Here is an 18,500-nt window from a genome sequence, read left to right as displayed (position 1 = left end):
TCCAAAACATTTAATCTAAAATACTATGTATGATCACTAAGTTAATTCGATTAAGTCTCAGTTTCATTATGAACACCACAAAATAACTGTGTTTAAGAATGCGCTAAGAAATAACCGGCCATGACCAATGACGTGTCATCACTACCGCGTATAATTTCCAAATGCATCCTTAATGTTATGTACCGTTTAATCCATTTATTGCACATGCGCAACAACTACTTTAATCCAAGAATTTATAAAATTTACTTTAAACAAAATTAATATTTGATTCGCTTTTGTGGAGCATGCTATCAGATCGGCTTGACCAAGCTTGTTTTCTATATTGTGCGCACAGGCATATAAATATTGAAAAGCGAGAAATGATTTAGAAAATACTTTTTAACTTCGATAGTTTCGGAATGAAGAATTTTTAATCTACTTCGTTTAAAACACAATAAATGAATGAATTCCCTGACTTTATACACAAAATGCATTTTCGTAACTAAACGAAAATGTCTTGATATTTCCCGTTAAGCCGAACCCTGAGTGTGTTAACATTTAAATGTTTAAAAAAAATCAGAAGTAAAAAATTATATAATGAAATGATTTAAAAAAACCATTTCTAGACAGGGAGAAAACAAGATCAATCATCAAATAATCACTGCATCATTTCGATAATTTGTCAATTAGAAAATGTCTTATCACAAACACAATCAACAATCTTTAAAATTCTCTACGGGGAACCGTAATATTAATGTGTAATATCATCTATAAGCCGAATTTGACGTACTTGTGGTTTCTCTGGTTATTCAAAAAAAAAAAAAAAAAAAAACCAAAACAAGAAAAAAATATAACTGACCAAATATATTTATTTTTCTTTTCAAAAAAGAACATGACATATGCATTTCGGATCGAAGTTTTTCGAATAACTGGAGAAACCTCACACGCATGTCGAATTCAGCTTATTGAGGATATTACACAAATCAATCTTTATTTTACATATATGTGTAATAAACGATGATTTTTTATTCCTACCTAAATCTTTTCATTACAACTTACAAACCACGGCACAAAACGTCAAATATTTAAAACATTTGAAGAAAGTCTCCTTAGAAATTCAAATATATGGTTAAATCTCGGTTTACGAACGAATTTTGTATAGGAACGATGCTATTAGAGATGAATCATTCTTGATTCATTATCTCTAATAGCATCTCGGCCAGGGGCAGACCTAGGTTTTTCAGGGCCAGGGCTTATTGAAGTACGATGGGGCCCCATTTTTTGTTAGATTAAGAATCTTTAAATTGGAATTTAAAATTCATTTTTAATAATATCAAAATCAGAGTTGAAATATATTTATTTATGAAATGGTGTTGAATGACAATAAGTGCTCATTGTTAACAAAAAAGTATTAAACATTTATATGACAATAATTCAATTTTTGTGGGCCTTTGACACTTGCGTGCCCAGGGCTTAAACCCTATTAGTATCCCTATGTAGATCTGCCCAATCTTGGGGCATCGAAATCTTATTAAAATTACATAAAAAGCCTTTAATCAAGAATCAAATTAGCTCATTTAATTTCTGAGGATAGGTCAGACAAAACTGAATCACCATGACTGACTGACTAACACTTTACAATGTGGATTCAGTTTCTAATTCAATCTAGATCCTCTGCATTATAAATGTAATACAAATTATGCATTAATTTCTATTTCTCATCTCACTGCAGGTCAGACTGATCCATAATGGGAGATATGGTAAATCATATAGTCTTTATCTGCTGGTAAAAAAAAAATCAATCAATCCTCACAAAATATAGATGACTTTATTTTAACTGGAAATTGAGTGACAAGTATACAAATACTTAATATCTAAGTACTACTACTAAATTTTTGTTGTAATACAATACTTACAAAAATATAATTCACAGTAGATTTGTTTTTAAAATTTCTATATCTTTAATTTTTATATTTTACATTTTTTAAATATCAATAATAATCAATGTAACAAATCAAAATATTTTCATTAGATGTTTCTACAGATGAATATGTTAAAACAAATTTAATGCTACATATGTCCTTTCTCTCGAACTAGTCTTCCTCCATATGTCCTGGATACAACATTCCATGAATCCATATATCTATCCATGCACATCGAAATACATTTCTAAAATGATAAATAAATTTCAATCTCTAAATTTCTGAAATTTATGTATTTATATTTATTTATTCAGACTTATTCATTCATCTCCAAAAATATCTGTTTTGTGTGTGTTTAGGGTGTTATTTAGACATCTGAGATACATCTTATCCACTTTCACTTAATTTTCAGTATACAGTAGTCTGAAAGCTTTAAAATTGGCAAAATTAACATTTAGTGGTGGGAATCAGCCACACTACACCAATTTGGCAGAACTGCTTCCTAAAATGATTTTAGTTTGGCATTATCACAAAAGTCTGCATTTGTGTGAGACTGTCAATTTTTTAATAGCTCATGACAGACACAGAACCAATCTCCAGTGCATATAATACAAAAAATAAACATTGCACAAACGTTTTCCAACTCCTGAGTTCTTTCCAGATGCAACAGAACAGAACCTGATGGAATGTTATTGGGACAAATATATATTTGTAAAAACTTTTAAAACAATGTTATTCAAAGAACCTTTCAAACTATAAATTCAATGCTAAATAGGTGTTGTCATGCACATAATCATTAAATTAACAATTATAATGTTGTGTCAAACAGGACCTGCCAGGCCACTGACATCACCATTTCCTCCTTAAAATTTATACAAGATGACTCAAAGTTAGTTTTAAAAATTTCTATGGCTTCCAACCATCTGAGATGCTCTGTATACCATGCTGTGAGAAGTTTAGCCCACATTAAATCCACAACTATTTCTGGATCTGTTGTATACATAGAACTGTGGAAGTTTTGGCATGTTGCACATCTGTGATATGCTCTTGTATTCTCTTATTCTCCTTCTCATAGAACATCTAGTGGACACAATGTACAGAAGCTCCTACTGCATCTGATGTCACAATACCTCAATATTTGTGGGCTTTACACCGGCCAAACTCCTCCTCACAACATCGTACACAGAGCACCTCAGATGGTTGGAAGTCATAGAAATTTTTAAAGCTCACTTTCTGTCATCTTGTATAAATTTTAAGGAGGAAATGGTGTTGTTGATGGTCTGGCAAGCCCTGTTCAACACATTATAGTTGTTAATTGAATAATCATTATGCACATGACAACACCTATATAGCATTGAATTTATATTTATAATTTTGAAAGGACATTTGAATTACATTCTTTTAAAAACTTTTACAAATAGATGTTTGTTCTGATAATATTCTATCAGGTAACTGTTCTGTCGTACCTGGAAAGAACTCAGGAGTCAGAAAATGTTGTGTAGTATTCATTTTTTGTATTACATGCATCAGAAATTGGTTGTGTGTCTGTTGTTTGATATGGTATATCCCTTTGTGGAATGGTGTATATTTTAATAGCTCATCATAGACTGGAGCAGAGCAAAAGAGAGCATATGCAATAGAGCAATGGAACTTTTTATACAGGCCGTGTCATTTGGTTGCTTATTCAGGTGTATTAATGCACCTTTACCAGGAACACATTCAATAAGTGTGAGTGAGAAGCTCACTGTTACTATCACAATTGATCTATTGTCACTTATCACAATCAAACATCTGATGTTTTCTGTTTAACTTATGGGTATAAGTGACTCTAGGCACAAATGATATTCCAAGCCAAATAAACTTTATTCATATTTTTTAAAATAACTGTTTAAAAAATCAAAAATGCAGACTGATTTATCATAAAAGCAGTTTCTTAATTTTGTTAGGGAACCTCCCAAGAAGGAAACATTCTTTTACTTTGGAAACATGTTGATTTAATGGACAAAAATTAACATGACATAATTGATAAAGATATATTATTTATATATACACAATATATTGCTCTCTCTCCCTCTCTTATGAACACTAAGAGAGCCTTTTTCAAGCCCATCATGGGTTATTTTGTTTATTTATTTTTTCAATGTACAGGGTGTATTGGTGCAAAAAAAAAAAAAAAAAAAAAAAAAAAAAAAAAAATACTGTAAGACCCCTCATATAAACTTATAAATATTTTCTCTTCTTTTAATACTTAAAATAAATCACTAGTGCAGCAAACTAATTGCTAAATTATTTGAAATCACACCACAGCTAACATTAGTTTATAAACTAACAGATAGCATGCTATAAGCCTGCTATCTGTTGGTTTATCTATTAAGCCTGTTTCCAAACAATATAAACATTATTATAATAGTTCCTTACACTAGTAATTAGATAGTACAGATAGTACAAAAATTTTAAAAAATTGAAAAGACACAGTATGGCATGATGCACTCATCTCCAACTGCTTGTTGGAATTTTTAGATTTTTTAAAGAAATGAAAATTATAAAATTATTCCAGCTGTCAAAGAATGTTTGAATGCAATTTGCATATCACAAAGAACAAATAATACAAATTCAACAACTGAATTGCTTCAATAGTTCCATTTGCAAGTAGACAGTTGGAAAAGGATGCCTTATTAAGTTAAGGATGTTTTTTAAAAAAAGATATTCTTGGAGACTAATGAGTAGCCTGAAAGGGTCAGTGCCCTTGAGGTTTCTTAACATATTTCTGAAGTTAAACAAGACCAGTCAAAAAATTTGTTTTGAAATTTTTTATTTTACTTCATTAAATCTCAGATTTTAAAGTGTTTAATTTATTCATCTATATTTAAATAAACAAAATATAATATTTGGTTAAAGTTTACCTAGGGAACCCCAACAGCCGCACTTCCAGAATCTCGATAGCATTTTCGATTAGAAATGCAAATTTTTAATTTTCATGGGCCTGAGTACCCAGGTTCTAACCTAACCTAACCTATTCTAATAAATTACCCGATTATTCTTTTCTTCTGTTTGCTGGAATCAGGAAACATGTTCTAACCTAACCTAACCTATTCTATTCCCTAATAAATTACCAATAATTTTGGTAATTTATTAGAATAGGTTAGGTTAGGTTAGAACATGCATCCTCGGGCTCACGAAAATTAAAAATTTGCATTTCTAATCATAAATGCTATAGAGATTCTAGAAGTGCGGCTGCTGGGGTTTCCTAGGTAAACATTAACCTAATATTCTAGTTACTGATTTTCTCTATTAATAAATAAAGTTTTAACATTTATTATAACTTTAGCCATTAGTCTGAATTCCTGAGAAAATGTAATAAAGATGCTGTAATGGAATAAAATTTTTATTATACTAGTTATACTGTTACATTATATTATAGTTACACTATGAGTAATTTACATGTGTAATGTATAATTCATTTGTAAAAATATATTGACTTATTAAAATAAATTATTATTCATTCAAAGAAATTGCACTTTCAGGGCTTGAACCTGCCTTCTACATTACTTCATGAACACTTTGATCAATTGTGTCAAGGTGAAAATTTCTATATTTAAATTTAATAAATATATAAAAATATAAATACAACTATACAAAGATAAAACTTTGCTTTTTGTTCTTCCTTTTGCCGTTCACACCATCAGCAGTCCTTAGACGAATCACAAAATCTTGGCAAACGGCGAAAAAGGACAAAAAGCAAAGTTTTATCTTTGTATAGTTGTATTTATATTTTTATATATTTATTAAATGTAAATAATGCCGGCCATGTACTTGTATTAATTTTTTACTTCTATATTTAAGTAAAAATATGCCAAAGTTTGCAACAATCTAAATATATAAAATTACTTGTCCTGACTGATTGATTCATCATCACCCAGAGCAAACTGCTGAACCTAAAGAGATGAAATTTGGGAGACAGTTAGGGTACGTCATGAAAACGCACACTAAGAAGAGATTTTTCGAAATTCCCCCCCGGGGAGAGGGAGAGGATTAAGACTTAATCTGAAGAATGGCTTCTACTGTACTATTTTAGATGCGATTTTTTTTTAACTACGTTTAGTTTTCATTGAGTACTTAGCTGTATTAAATTAGTAATATTTCAGACATTGTTATAAATATTTTTATATATTTTGATTTTTTAACCAAATGTTCGAACCGTTTTAAATTCGAATTTGTTATTGCATATTGGTTCGATTATAGAACGATTGTAAATATTCCAGAAAATTGTTCAAATTGAAAACAGTTCATTTGATTCTTGGCAATTCTCATCATTCTCAGTGGTAGGTGTTATATAACAATTACTATGGTTGTTGTAATACTGAATATAAATGGTATTTGCTTGCAAAATCCACACAGGCAAAGTCACAGGTAACAACTAGTTCTCTATAAATATTGAATTGATGAAAAGTTTATAAACAAATTTATGAAATGTCTAATAAAACAGAAAATTTGTAAATCTGATAAATTTATTCATAAAGCTGATATTGAAATAGCTGATGTGTTATAACCAATAGTGAAACATTCTATGAACAAAAGATGATGCTTATTATAAGAGAATTATATACTATATGACTTTTATTTAAGTTTTATAAAATAAATTGACTTATTCAATATTTTTATATTATTTCTGAACTAATTAGATTGATAGTAATCAATAAAATAATATTCTTTTTATTCTTCAGTATTCTGGAAAAGACTTCTCCCAGAGATGCAATTCATACATATATGTAAGATTAGAAAAAATTCAAGATTTGAATCAGTTTTTCCAAATAATTAAGTTATATTTGATCATATTAACTATTTTAATGTTATAAAAATTTATATAAAATAAAGATTAGTGATATAAAAATGCTTTAATATTTTAATTTTAAATCTTATACTATAACAACTAATAGTAAAATGAAGCTATTTATGTTTTGAATTCAGTTTTCTTTTGTACATTACCCAAGTTTAGCCTTTCAATCAGAAAAGTACAAAAATGTTTGATATATTCAACAAAAATAGAAATAACTAACATGTAATTCTTTTAAGGTATTTGAATTTTTATATTTCATTAAATCTTATAAAATATTAGTGGATTTTTATAACTAAATTAGTGTACTTCTTCATAAATTAATGTAAATAAGAAAATAATAAAAAAGCTATTTTACAATTACACTGAAATAAAACAAATTATTTCAGACTTTAAATAAAATAAAGCTACTTACAAGATCTGAAATACTTTGTGCTTAAATAGTTTTGACTTTTTGATAATTTACAGATTAAGGATTCCAAAAATTAGAAAATGTGTGAATGTAAGAAATACGGTTTCTCATTTTCCGGACTTTTGCTTGTCCCAGGATTTCAGGAAAAAAGTGAACTGTTTTCCAAGATCCCAGGAAATCCGAGAATAAATTACAGTAGAGCATCAACTATCCAACCTCCCAATTAACTGACTTATCGGTTAACCGACCACGTTCTAGTCGGCAAATTCAAATGTCCGCTAGTGATGTGGTGCTACAATATTTGGTTATGTCTTGGCTACTTTAATATTATTTTTGTTAAATTTTTGCATGTTTTAGCTGGCAGCACTGGCTCAACCATGAAAGGGAGGCTAGTATTTAAACCAGGCCTAATACACTATACTAATAATGTATTTTTTTCATACTTTTCGGTTATCCGACCAACCCCAGTCCCCAATTAAGTTGGATAATTGATGCTCTACTGTAATTATTTTTAAGATATAAAAAATAATTATATCATTTGATTTCAAGATCTTTTTCATTTTTTAAAGTAATTTAATACATTCTGCAACCTCCAAAATCATAATATTAATAATGCTCTGTAAAATATATATTAAAATTACCTTTGAATTACATAGAAATTTTTGCAAATAGAAAAAATTTATTAAAGTTTATTGGAAACTGCTTACAAAAAAAAAAGCCTTTGAATTGAGTTAAAAATTTAAAGAAAAAATGAATTTAGATCAAACTTCTAACTTAGAAAGTAATTTTCGTTTTTTAAATAAAACATAATATAAAAATTTACAATAATATTTTGTATGATTTTGAAAACCAAAGATGGGTCAATACTCCAATCACTAAATCTGGTTATTATTTTTAATAATGAAAAGTCCCGCTACTGAAAATGCCCTTTCCAATTCAATGGATGTGGAATTGTCTTTAATGCATTTAAAAGCAGACAAATGTTACGTGTTTTTTCACCTGTAGCCTCGGAGATTTCTAGTTCATTTTTGAGATGTGTTGCAGTACTTCTTTGCTCTCTAGTATTCTTGATTTGTCTACCTCAGCTGCTTTAATAGAAACATCAAGCTTATAGCCGAATAATTCAGCAGTTTGTTTATCTTTAACAATCAGGTTTATGAAGAAAAACTTCATACTTGCAGAATCATATTCGTTTGTATCCTGGCTCAATTTGCACAACCTGGCATTACACAGTTATTAAAGTTACTGGGCATACTTAAAAATTCAACAGTATTGGCACAATTATTCCAGATAATACAGATTCTGACAGTAAAGAATTTTCAGAGTCCTGCCACAAATACATATTGATTATTGACAATCTGTGAGATGTCATAACAAGCAAAAATTTAGAAAACTAATAAACAGGCTTAAAATTAATAAATACAAATGTATTCTGACAGTTTATGGGTTAATTATACTTTCTATTTGCAAAATTTCCTCAACTTTAACACAAAATAAGAAAAAAGTGAACTTTTAAGATATTTGCAGGATTTCCTAGGATGAGAAGAATTTCCCAGGTTAAAAAAACAGCCGGGATCCCTGGATCCCATTTGAGAAACCCTAGTAAGAAATGTTTTTTTACACTGCTCTTTAAATAATTAATTATTTTTAGTTCTTTATGCATAAATAGCAAATCTTGAGTATATGTAAATGAAAATTAATTTATAACAAACTATTATTATTGATCTAAAAAACTATTTTGTAATACATTGTATATTATTAGTTTAACAATTTCATATTTATCTTTCCATTATTTAAAAACTCTAAATAAAATTTAAATATTTTCTATATTTGAAAAAAAAAAAAAAAAATAGAATTTATTACCTGTTCAGAATTATCTAAAGTTGTGCCAGGTTTGTATATACATTTCTTGAAGCATTTTTCAGTTATTTTCTGAAAATTTAATTTTTGTTATTTGGATTTATTCTAAAATATATTTAACGACTGTAAAATCAATTCAAAGATTTTCTATACTTTAAAATACTTCTAAAAAATATTACATGAGATTATTATTACATTAAAAATTAATTTTTGTACAATAGGAAAATTTTTTTATGTAACAGAAACATTAAATTTTCCAAATTCTTATATTGTAATGTATTGTTTTAACTATCTTGTGATGCAGCAAAGCATAAAATGAAAAACCATAATACTGACTGCTGGATCACTAAAGCAATCAAGATATCAGCCCACTGCTCTGGGGAGCCAGGATTAAATTTCTGAGAATAACCATAGGAATTTTTTGGAGGTTATTCAGTGCTCATGTTAGCCACATTCCTTACCATCTGATATGCTTATTGTGGGTCTGGCTAAACCCTCGATGATTATGGAAAGAAAAGTGAAAACAAACAAGTGACCCTCTTAATGCTCACAGAATGAAAAGAGAAGAAACAAACAAAAAGATCCAAATGTTAAATAAAATTTTCAAACTTTTTATAATAGTTCATTTATGAAACGACAAAAATCATGATATCAGAATAAACTTTTTTCTTTTTTCAAATTTTAAAATGTAACAGAACTTCAAATATTACCTTTTTTTTGTTACTGATATATTTTAGATTTAATATTTTTGATGATACCATTTATTTTTAATATATAAATTACAAAAAACTTGTATTTTTATCCTATTTATTATTTAACATAAATTTAACTTTCTTTTTCCAATTAGCTTAAAAATAAATTAACAGTATTACAAAAATTATTTTAAGATTATTATTAACACATTCACATGTTGCCAGATCTGAAATAAATCATCAGATTTAATGATTTTTGAAAACATCTGAGTTTCAATCTGGCAATTTTTCTGTACTATTATATATTTATCCAAAGTGTGTTCAAATTTTTTTCTAAAAACATGGTTGGAGTTAAGCCTAGGCAAACCAAACATTTACATTGCCTAGAGCTGCAGTGCCCAACCAGTAGTTCACGAGCAGTGTGTTGCTCATATACTGTTTTAATGTGGCTTTTGGCTCACATATTTAGTCATCAAGTTTATTAAAAATAAAATAGTTTTAAAAATTATACATAAATAAATAAATATATATATATATATATATATATATTTATGTATATATATATATATAAATTAATTTTTATTAGCGGCCATTCATGTCATATGTACCTTTCAGCCCAAGTGAGACATCTAAAAATTGACTGGCCTTGTACCATACATACTTTCCACCTCTTTCCTTCCCCTTAATGCAGTGAGTTATCATTCTTCGCAAGAGCAGTATATGTATATTTTTTATAGTGGTTGTATGTTTTATTTTTGTACTAATTAAAGTGTTTTCATATTTACATGGAGAGAACTTTGAATTTGTATAAGGTTAATTTACTAACAATTATATTTATCTTATAGTTACCCTAATTGTGCCTGAATATGAGCCAGAGAAAAAGAAAAAACAAACATACACTTACAATTTTCTAGAAGATTGGAAAGAAATATTTTATTTATTTATTTTAAGAACAAATATATTTGTTTGATTTGTGGTTCAAAAGTGCAATGTAGAACATTTTACAATGGTTCATAAAGAATATGATACTAAATATTCTATTAACAGCAGTTTAACCTTTAAGATGAGACTAAAGTGAAGGAATTGAAAACAACATTAGTTCCCAACAATCTATATTTACTAAGTCTGTGACTAAATCAAGAACTGCTACAATTGCTTTGTTTAAGATTACACATATACTTGCAATGCACAAAAAATCCATTGATGACAGCAATATAATTAAAAGAAGCAGTGCTTGCTGCATATTTTTAAATTCTTGAAACATTGTTTCAAGAATTTAAAAATAAGAAGGAAATTGTATCAGCTATTGAAGATGTTCAATTATCAAGAAATTCAGTTACTTGTAGAATAGAAGCAATGTCTGAAAATATCAAATTACAAAGAAAAAAAGATTTAGAAAAATGCATTTTTTAAAGTTTACAATGTGATGAATCAATAGACATTTGCAATATTGCTGAAATAAATATTTTTATAAGGATGGTCTTTAACGATTGCTCAGTAAAAGAAGATATACTCTGTTTTGCTACTGCAAGGAAATACACATGGAAAGGACATATACCAAGGTTATTAAAAATTACATTAAAGAATTTCTATTTCTTCTTTGAAACCGTGTTTTGTTGATTGTTGGACTATGAACCCAAAGTTGAGTTTTAATTAAACACTTGGCTTTATTTCCATCTTTATTTAGTTGATACGTGCCATTTGCACGTTTTGGGCATAGAGCCCCTCATCAGTCAACTAAACAATACAACAATTAAAATATTACACTAACAAGGTAAGTATTTTACCAAACAAAATTAACACAAGGTATAGTTCTTACCATTATCATATTTGTTCTGCCATGCATACAAGGTTTAAACTCAGTTGACACATGTATCTTATTTTTTCTATAAACGGAGTAATCCCTTTTACACACAATATTTATATCTGGTATAAAAACAATGTATAAGAATATAAGCCATATATAATAAGATATTTTTAAAAAACGTAAAAATTTTTTAAAAGCACTGACAGGAAGTAGATTAACCGATTACCTGTTGTACTGTACATAATCTTTTGCTTATTTTACGATATCCAGTTATCACAATATCTAGAAGATTTAGACTATAGTTGTATTCATATTACAGAATATAATAAGTGATTTATCACAAGGACATAAAAATTCTTTTTCATTAATGTCTTATGGCTGTTTCGGCCTCATTTTCTGCACTGCGGCGTAGTACAAATTTGCATATTTTCAGAGTTATTATAGATGGTTAACAATGATGTAATTTCTTGCAATAATCACAACCTATATTAATATATACAGTGTGTTTTACAATATTTTTAACCAGTTTTCATTTATTTTTACGCTTAGATTTTTATTAATGCAATTTTTGGCAGGTTAGGATTGAAACACTTTCTTTAAATTTTCTGTTATACATATTCTTTTCTTTGTATAGGATTTGAACGTTATTTTTGTCTATGTTGCAGTCGTTAAGTAAACAGTGATCGTGGAAAATGGAGTTTTGTCTATGGTATTTGAGGTCTGCAATGTGTTCTTTTAATCTTATGCCTAGTTTTCGTTTGGTCTCTCCTATGTAGAAATTAGTTGTGTTGCAGGTGCACGGTATCTTATACACTACATTTCTTGTTTCTTCTTTTTTCTCTGGTTCTCTGTTGGGTTTTGTGGGTCTTAATCTATTTTGTAATTTTTCGTATTTTGGAGCCAGCTTTATGTTCATTTTTTGTAGATCTTTGTTGATGTCTTCATATAGTCCCTTTATATATGGAAAGCTGATATATTTTATATCTGAATTTAGCTTCTTTGCTTTATTATTATTCATGTTACTGTTTATCTTATTTTCCCAGTGATTAATTAAACTGTTGGGGTAACTGTTGAGAACGAATTTCTTTTTTAATTCTTTTGTATGAATATGTATGGTCTGTTGGGTTGCTGGTTCTAGTGATGATTTTTATATACTCCATTTTGAAGATGTTTTATATATGAAGGGATATTAGAGTCGTATCTGATTATAAAAAACCATGCTCCATAGATGTAACAAAGTTTAAATTCTAGGCTGTAATCATTCCTTTTAATTGTAACATCTAAGTAATTTATACTCTTATTGGTTTTGTTTCTTCAAAATTGCATTAATAAAAATCTAAGCGTAAAAATAAATGAAAACTGGTTAAAAATATTGTAAAACACACTGTATATATTAATATAGGTTGTGATTATTGCAAGAAATTACATCATTGTTAACCATCTATAATAACTCTGAAAATATGCAAATTTGTACTACGCCGCAGTGCAGAAAATGAGGCCGAAACAGCCATAAGACATTAATGAAAAAGAATTTTTATGTCCTTGTGAAAAATCACTTATTATATTCTGTAATATGAATACAACTATAGTCTACATCTTCTAGATATTGTGATAACTGGATATCGTAAAATAAGCAAAAGATTATGTACAGTACAACAGGTAATCGGTTAATCTACTTCCTGTCAGTGCTTTTAAAAAATTTTTACGTTTTTTAAAAATATCTTATTATATATGGCTTATATTCTTATACATTGTTTTTATACCAGATATAAATATTGTGTGTAAAAGGGATTACTCCGTTTATAGAAAAAATAAGATACATGTGTCAACTGAGTTTAAACCTTGTATGCATGGCAGAACGAATATGATAATGGTAAGAACTATACCTTGTGTTAATTTTGTTTGGTAAAATACTTACCTTGTTAGTGTAATATTTTAATTGTTGTATTGTTTAGTTGACTGATGAGGGGCTCTATGCCCAAAACGTGCAAATGGCACGTATCAACTAAATAAAGATGGAAATAAAGCCAAGTGTTTAATTAAAACTCAACTTTGGGTTCATAGTCCTACATTAAAGAAATTAATCTGCCCCTTCAAAACGACTGACAGAGCATCTGTCATGATTGGTTCTGGTGTTGGCTTCATTACATTATGTAAGAATGATGCTGAGTTTCCAAATTTTTTCATTATCATTGCATCAACATCATCAACAGAGACATTATGTACAAAAGTGCTGAATTATGAACATGTCATAAAAGTTGTTCTAAAAATTGTAAATTCTATTTGAGCCAGACCACTTCAGAGCAGATTATTCAAAATACTGACTGATGAACTTGATGCTGTGTATGGAACTTTAATGTTACATTCTGAAGTTAGGTTGTTTAGTAAGAGAAAAATCCTATAATTTTCAGAGCTTCTTCTAGAGATAAAACTGTTTGTAGAATCCAGAAACAAAACTTATGAAGAACTTTTAATGATCATGGCTGGTTGTCATATTTATCCTTTCTTACTGATATAACAATCAAAATGAATAAACTCAATCTTGAACTTCGGGGGAAACAAAGAGCTCTTTTCAAATGAATAGGAAGTGTAAATGCATTTCAGTCAAAATTAAATTTGTGGATATCCCAAATTAAAGAATGTTAACTTCAGCCATTTTCCAAATTTAGAGAACTATATTCATAAATATTAGAAAATTGAATCAGATAAATATTCTGAAAATCTCGGTGAACTTAAAAATAATTTTGAAATTAGAATGAATTTTATGAAAATCTATCGTTTCATTCATTTTAAATCCATTTGTTAACATTAATATTTATGAAATATCGCAAAAGATTGCAAGTGTGTTGAATAAAAAATATCAGTATTTTAGAAATAGAAATAATTGACTTTCAATCTGACCTACAATTAAAAACAAAAGTATCACAAACTGATTTTTGGACACTTGTGGATGAGAGAAAATATCCACTTGTAAAGGGAACTTTTCAAAGATTAAACTCTTGCTTTGGATCAACTTACCTTTGTGAAAGTGGCTTTTTGACAATGAAATTTTTAAAATCAAAGTTCAGATTCAGAATAACAAATGAGCATGTAAATGATTGTTTGACTCTTGCTGTAACACCTTATGTACCAGAGTACAATAAACTAGCTGAAGACATGCAATTCTGATTATTAATAAGTTTCGTTTGTCCTATATTGTATTTAATTTTTAGTAGAAGTAGATTATTAGTAGTAATAAACAGTAATATTATGGTGTTTTCTTTTTACCTATTGTTGCTGATTTTTTCAAAAAAAAAAAAAAAAAAGTTGTAGTCTCATGTGTGGCTTGCCTAAATTTTTAAATTCCTTATTTGCTTGAAATAGACTAAAGGTTGGGCAGGTCTATAGCCACAAGTCTATAGCCTGGATCTGAAAGAAGTCCATTGTTTCTTTAAACTTTTATTTTTTTACATTTGAACTTAAATTGTAAGTGAACAAAGTATGAATTATGTCATCCGGACCCCGAGCAAGCCTTTTCTTCCAGATGTATTTAAATTTAGATATAATCTTATGCAGTTACTCACAGCACTGGCTGACGACAACTCCTCTGCCCAAGGCCTAAGTACATCTCCATTCAGCCAGCTAATGCTTTACCCAGTAAGGTACATATTAAAAGTATACTAAACATCTCAAAGCCAGATACATAGCTACTCAACAAAACAAGTGTCTTAAATAATCGTGCTATAAATATGCTATTATATCTGCTATCATTAATAATAGCAGATTTATAGTGTGATTGTTTAAGGCAATTGTTTGGTTAAATATCTATATATCAGACTTTGGGATGTTTAGTATACTTACATATATACCTTGCTGGGTAAAGCATTGGCTGGCCGAGTGCCATTGTGGAGATGAACTTAAGCCGTGGGCATAGGAGTCATCCTCAGCTGGTGCTGTGAGTAACTGCATAAGGTTATAACAAGTTATAATTTAAACAAACAAATAAATGCCAACAATAATTATGTAATGCTACTATTACACATCTTCCCATTGACTCAATTCAAGCTAAGAATGAAACAATTTGAACCTTATCAGAGCTGTAGAGCATATCCATAGGAGCAAAAAAGTCAAAGAAACTATTCCTCTACAAGCAACCCTTCGTGAGTTACAGCCCCATAAAATCAGGTTGCGTGAGATTGCAAGTCACATCGCACCACTACAGCTTAGTTCACACTGAGCGTGATTTGCTGGCAAAAGCGAAAAACAGAGCGAATAACATGTCAGACATGACGTCGTTTCCAGCGAATTTTACCATTTTGCGAATCGCTTTGAAGTTTGAAACTGTCGAACTTTTTCGCTAGCAAATAAATTTTGCCATCAATCAGATTCCCTCTAGTTGTCACATGGTTCTTGTTGTGTTCAAGATGACAACACAAGCTTCTTCTCGGTGTAAAGTAAATATAGAACAACTTTTTAGAAGAAATGGAGGCTGCTCCATTTTTATACATAAAAATGGATCGGAGATAGAAAGATGTCGATTTGAAAGAAAATCGGTGGAAGTTGATTGCGGAGTGTCTTAATTTGACAGTTGAGTAAAGTTTGTTTGTACTTGTAGTTAAGCCTACCATAAACTATTCGGTATAAAACGAACATCAAATTTGAAACACGTGCATTTTTATATTATTTCTTATATAAATAAATAACTTAGGTTATTAATTTAGTTATTAATTAGGTTATTAAAACTCACAATTGTGTCATTTGGGTTTTAAACATATAAAATTTGCTAAGTTAAATGATCGGCAGGCCGCCGATTGTTTAACGTCACTAGTTATTGATTCACGGTAGTTCTTGAACAAAAGAAAAAAAAAAGGAAGTGGTATTCGACTATTCATGCAATTTCTTGCCTTTCAGTGCTTTTTTTTTTTTAATTTGTTTGCAGACTTTACTGCGAGATGGCAGCACTAACAACTATGGTGCAGTCTGCATGAAAGCATTAAAAAAGTATAACTTAAAAACTATGATAACTTTCTTATTTTTCGTCTCTGGTCCAAAAGTAGGGTATTGTTGAACTCGTCTCGGTCCCCTCATTTCAGATATATACTCAATGTCCCGAAATTCCATAGGTGGTAATCTATAGTATTCCCGAACTTTGTATTTATATTTTAAGTGGCATATAGTGCATTTTATTTTAACCAAGACTGAACAAAAACAAGACCCAGGTGTAACCACGACCTGAAACTGACAAATCCAGTTCCCGCAACTGGTGCTCTTCCCCATAGTAGCATAATTTAGAACTAAGATTTACCAGGGCCCTAGATGTTTGTGACTTGACCCATGTGTCACTTATAGGGTAGATGAGTGAGTCTCCCATGTTCACTCCTCCAAAAGTAAGACATTTGCTGTTTTTGTTCAAAGGAGGGAGAACGGAGGACTGGAGGTCAAATTGTAGAACATGTCCTCCCAAAGTAGGACGTTTGGTAACCCTAAATTTCTAAGTATTTTGTAACTAATAACTATAAACAGTTTGATACGAACAGTTTACATTTACCAATTATATTTCGTGATCAATAAAATTTCATTTGGATTCAAAAACCTTTAATAAACTCACTTGTAATAATTCTTGAGCACTAGCTACAGCTATTTGTTGTTTAACTTGGTCCATAAATTCATTTTTCTGAGCTCCCGTAAGATTTCCACTTCCTAACGAATCCATTCTGATCTACAAATAAAAATTCCTTTCGATAATTTCTTTAGCAGTGCAATAATCGCTATGAACTACAACGTGCAGTCGACCACTACTAGAAGCGACCTCTCATTTTTAAAACGAGAAACATTAACGTAATAATAATGAAGAATATTATTATATTTACATCAATTTCTATATGAATGTGATTTTGTTATGTGGATCCGTCAGAAAATAATTATTTATTTAGTACAAAGTACAATAATCCTTCTTACAATGTTGATTTAAATATAAATAAAATTAAACATTATACAGAATACAGGTATACCTCGAGTTACGTCGTTCTCGATTATACGTCGTTTGTCAAAAAAGTATATGGAAAAATAAAAATCAAGTTTAAGTCATTTTATTCGACTTTACATCCGTCCGCCACAAATATTGAAGTCGTAATATCACGTAATAACGTAATATCAGAAAAGCGTTAACAGCACATAAAATCATATTAAAATATATACATTTACAGTAAATGTTAATATAATCATAAATCCTAGAGAACGAAACACGAAAACATCTGTGTTTCTGTGTTGTCGTCTTATTTAGCGGTCTTTAAGTGTTCATTATTGGAATTTTACACCGTAGTTTCGACTTACTACACAAGTAAATTCGACTTACGTCGTCTCTCCTGGAACCAATTACCGACGTAAGGCGAGGCATACCTGTATAAATAGAACATTACAATATACAAAAAAAAAAAAAAAAAAAAAAAAAAATCTACTACAACAATTAGAACAAATATAATATATAAACAACTTATATTAATACAGACAAATGTGACTGGGCTGCAATGGACCATCTCACATTAAAATTAAAAAAAAAAAAAAGAAAAAAGGCATATCGGAAAAACAAACGTAAAATATTTAAATTAACAACAAAACTCAGGAATCTATCACAGCCAGCCAGGAATTATCTCCCAAGCAGAAAAGTTACACTGAATATAACAGAGCTACAAAGTACTGATGGGATTGTAATATCGATATAATGATATATCGCGATATTCGTGGTTTCGATATATCACCGATATATCGTAGCGTTTTGGTGCGATATATCAGTGAAAACTGTGGATTGGCTGGGAAGGAGACAAAGGAAAGCAGAGTTCGGGCGTTGTCGTCAGTGCCAGATTTACATAAAGGCATTTGGGGCCGCTGCCCAGGGCCCCCACAAAACTATGTTTAAACATTTTTTTTTTTTTTTTTCTATTACCGCGACAGCCTAGTGTGGCCTGATCATGAGGACCACAGGCAAAGAAAACCAAACCCGGGAAAAAACCTATGA

At 29.5% G+C, this 18,500-nt stretch overlaps 1 protein-coding gene across 2 annotated transcripts; it reads right to left on the bottom strand.

The window, feature by feature from the left end:
- Positions 1-1,788: 1,788 nt before the first annotated feature.
- On the bottom strand, positions 1,789-17,420 carry LOC136988858 (mitochondrial import inner membrane translocase subunit Tim13). Of its 2 annotated transcripts, XM_067286852.1 has the most exons (4): positions 17,356-17,420; positions 17,094-17,204; positions 9,011-9,079; positions 1,789-2,148 (listed from the first exon to the last, which is right to left on the bottom strand). In XM_067286852.1, exons 2-4 carry the CDS (start codon positions 17,196-17,198, stop codon positions 2,050-2,052), a joined length of 273 nt encoding a protein of 90 aa, XP_067142953.1. In that variant the 5' UTR covers positions 17,199-17,204; positions 17,356-17,420; the 3' UTR covers positions 1,789-2,049. The 2 variants fall into 2 exon arrangements, with proteins under 2 accessions (XP_067142953.1, XP_067142952.1); XM_067286851.1 differs by lacking the exon at positions 17,356-17,420 and having other exon boundaries at positions 17,094-17,289.
- Between the last annotated feature and the right edge of the window lie 1,080 nt (positions 17,421-18,500).

Source organism: Centruroides vittatus, unplaced genomic scaffold (genome assembly GCF_030686945.1).
Source record: "Centruroides vittatus isolate TY-2023 unplaced genomic scaffold, ASM3068694v2 scaffold_386, whole genome shotgun sequence".
In the NCBI taxonomy this organism is placed as follows: Eukaryota; Metazoa; Arthropoda; class Arachnida; order Scorpiones; family Buthidae; genus Centruroides; species Centruroides vittatus.
Note: the sequence above shows the minus strand (reverse complement) of the source record. Positions and strands in the feature narration are given on the sequence as shown.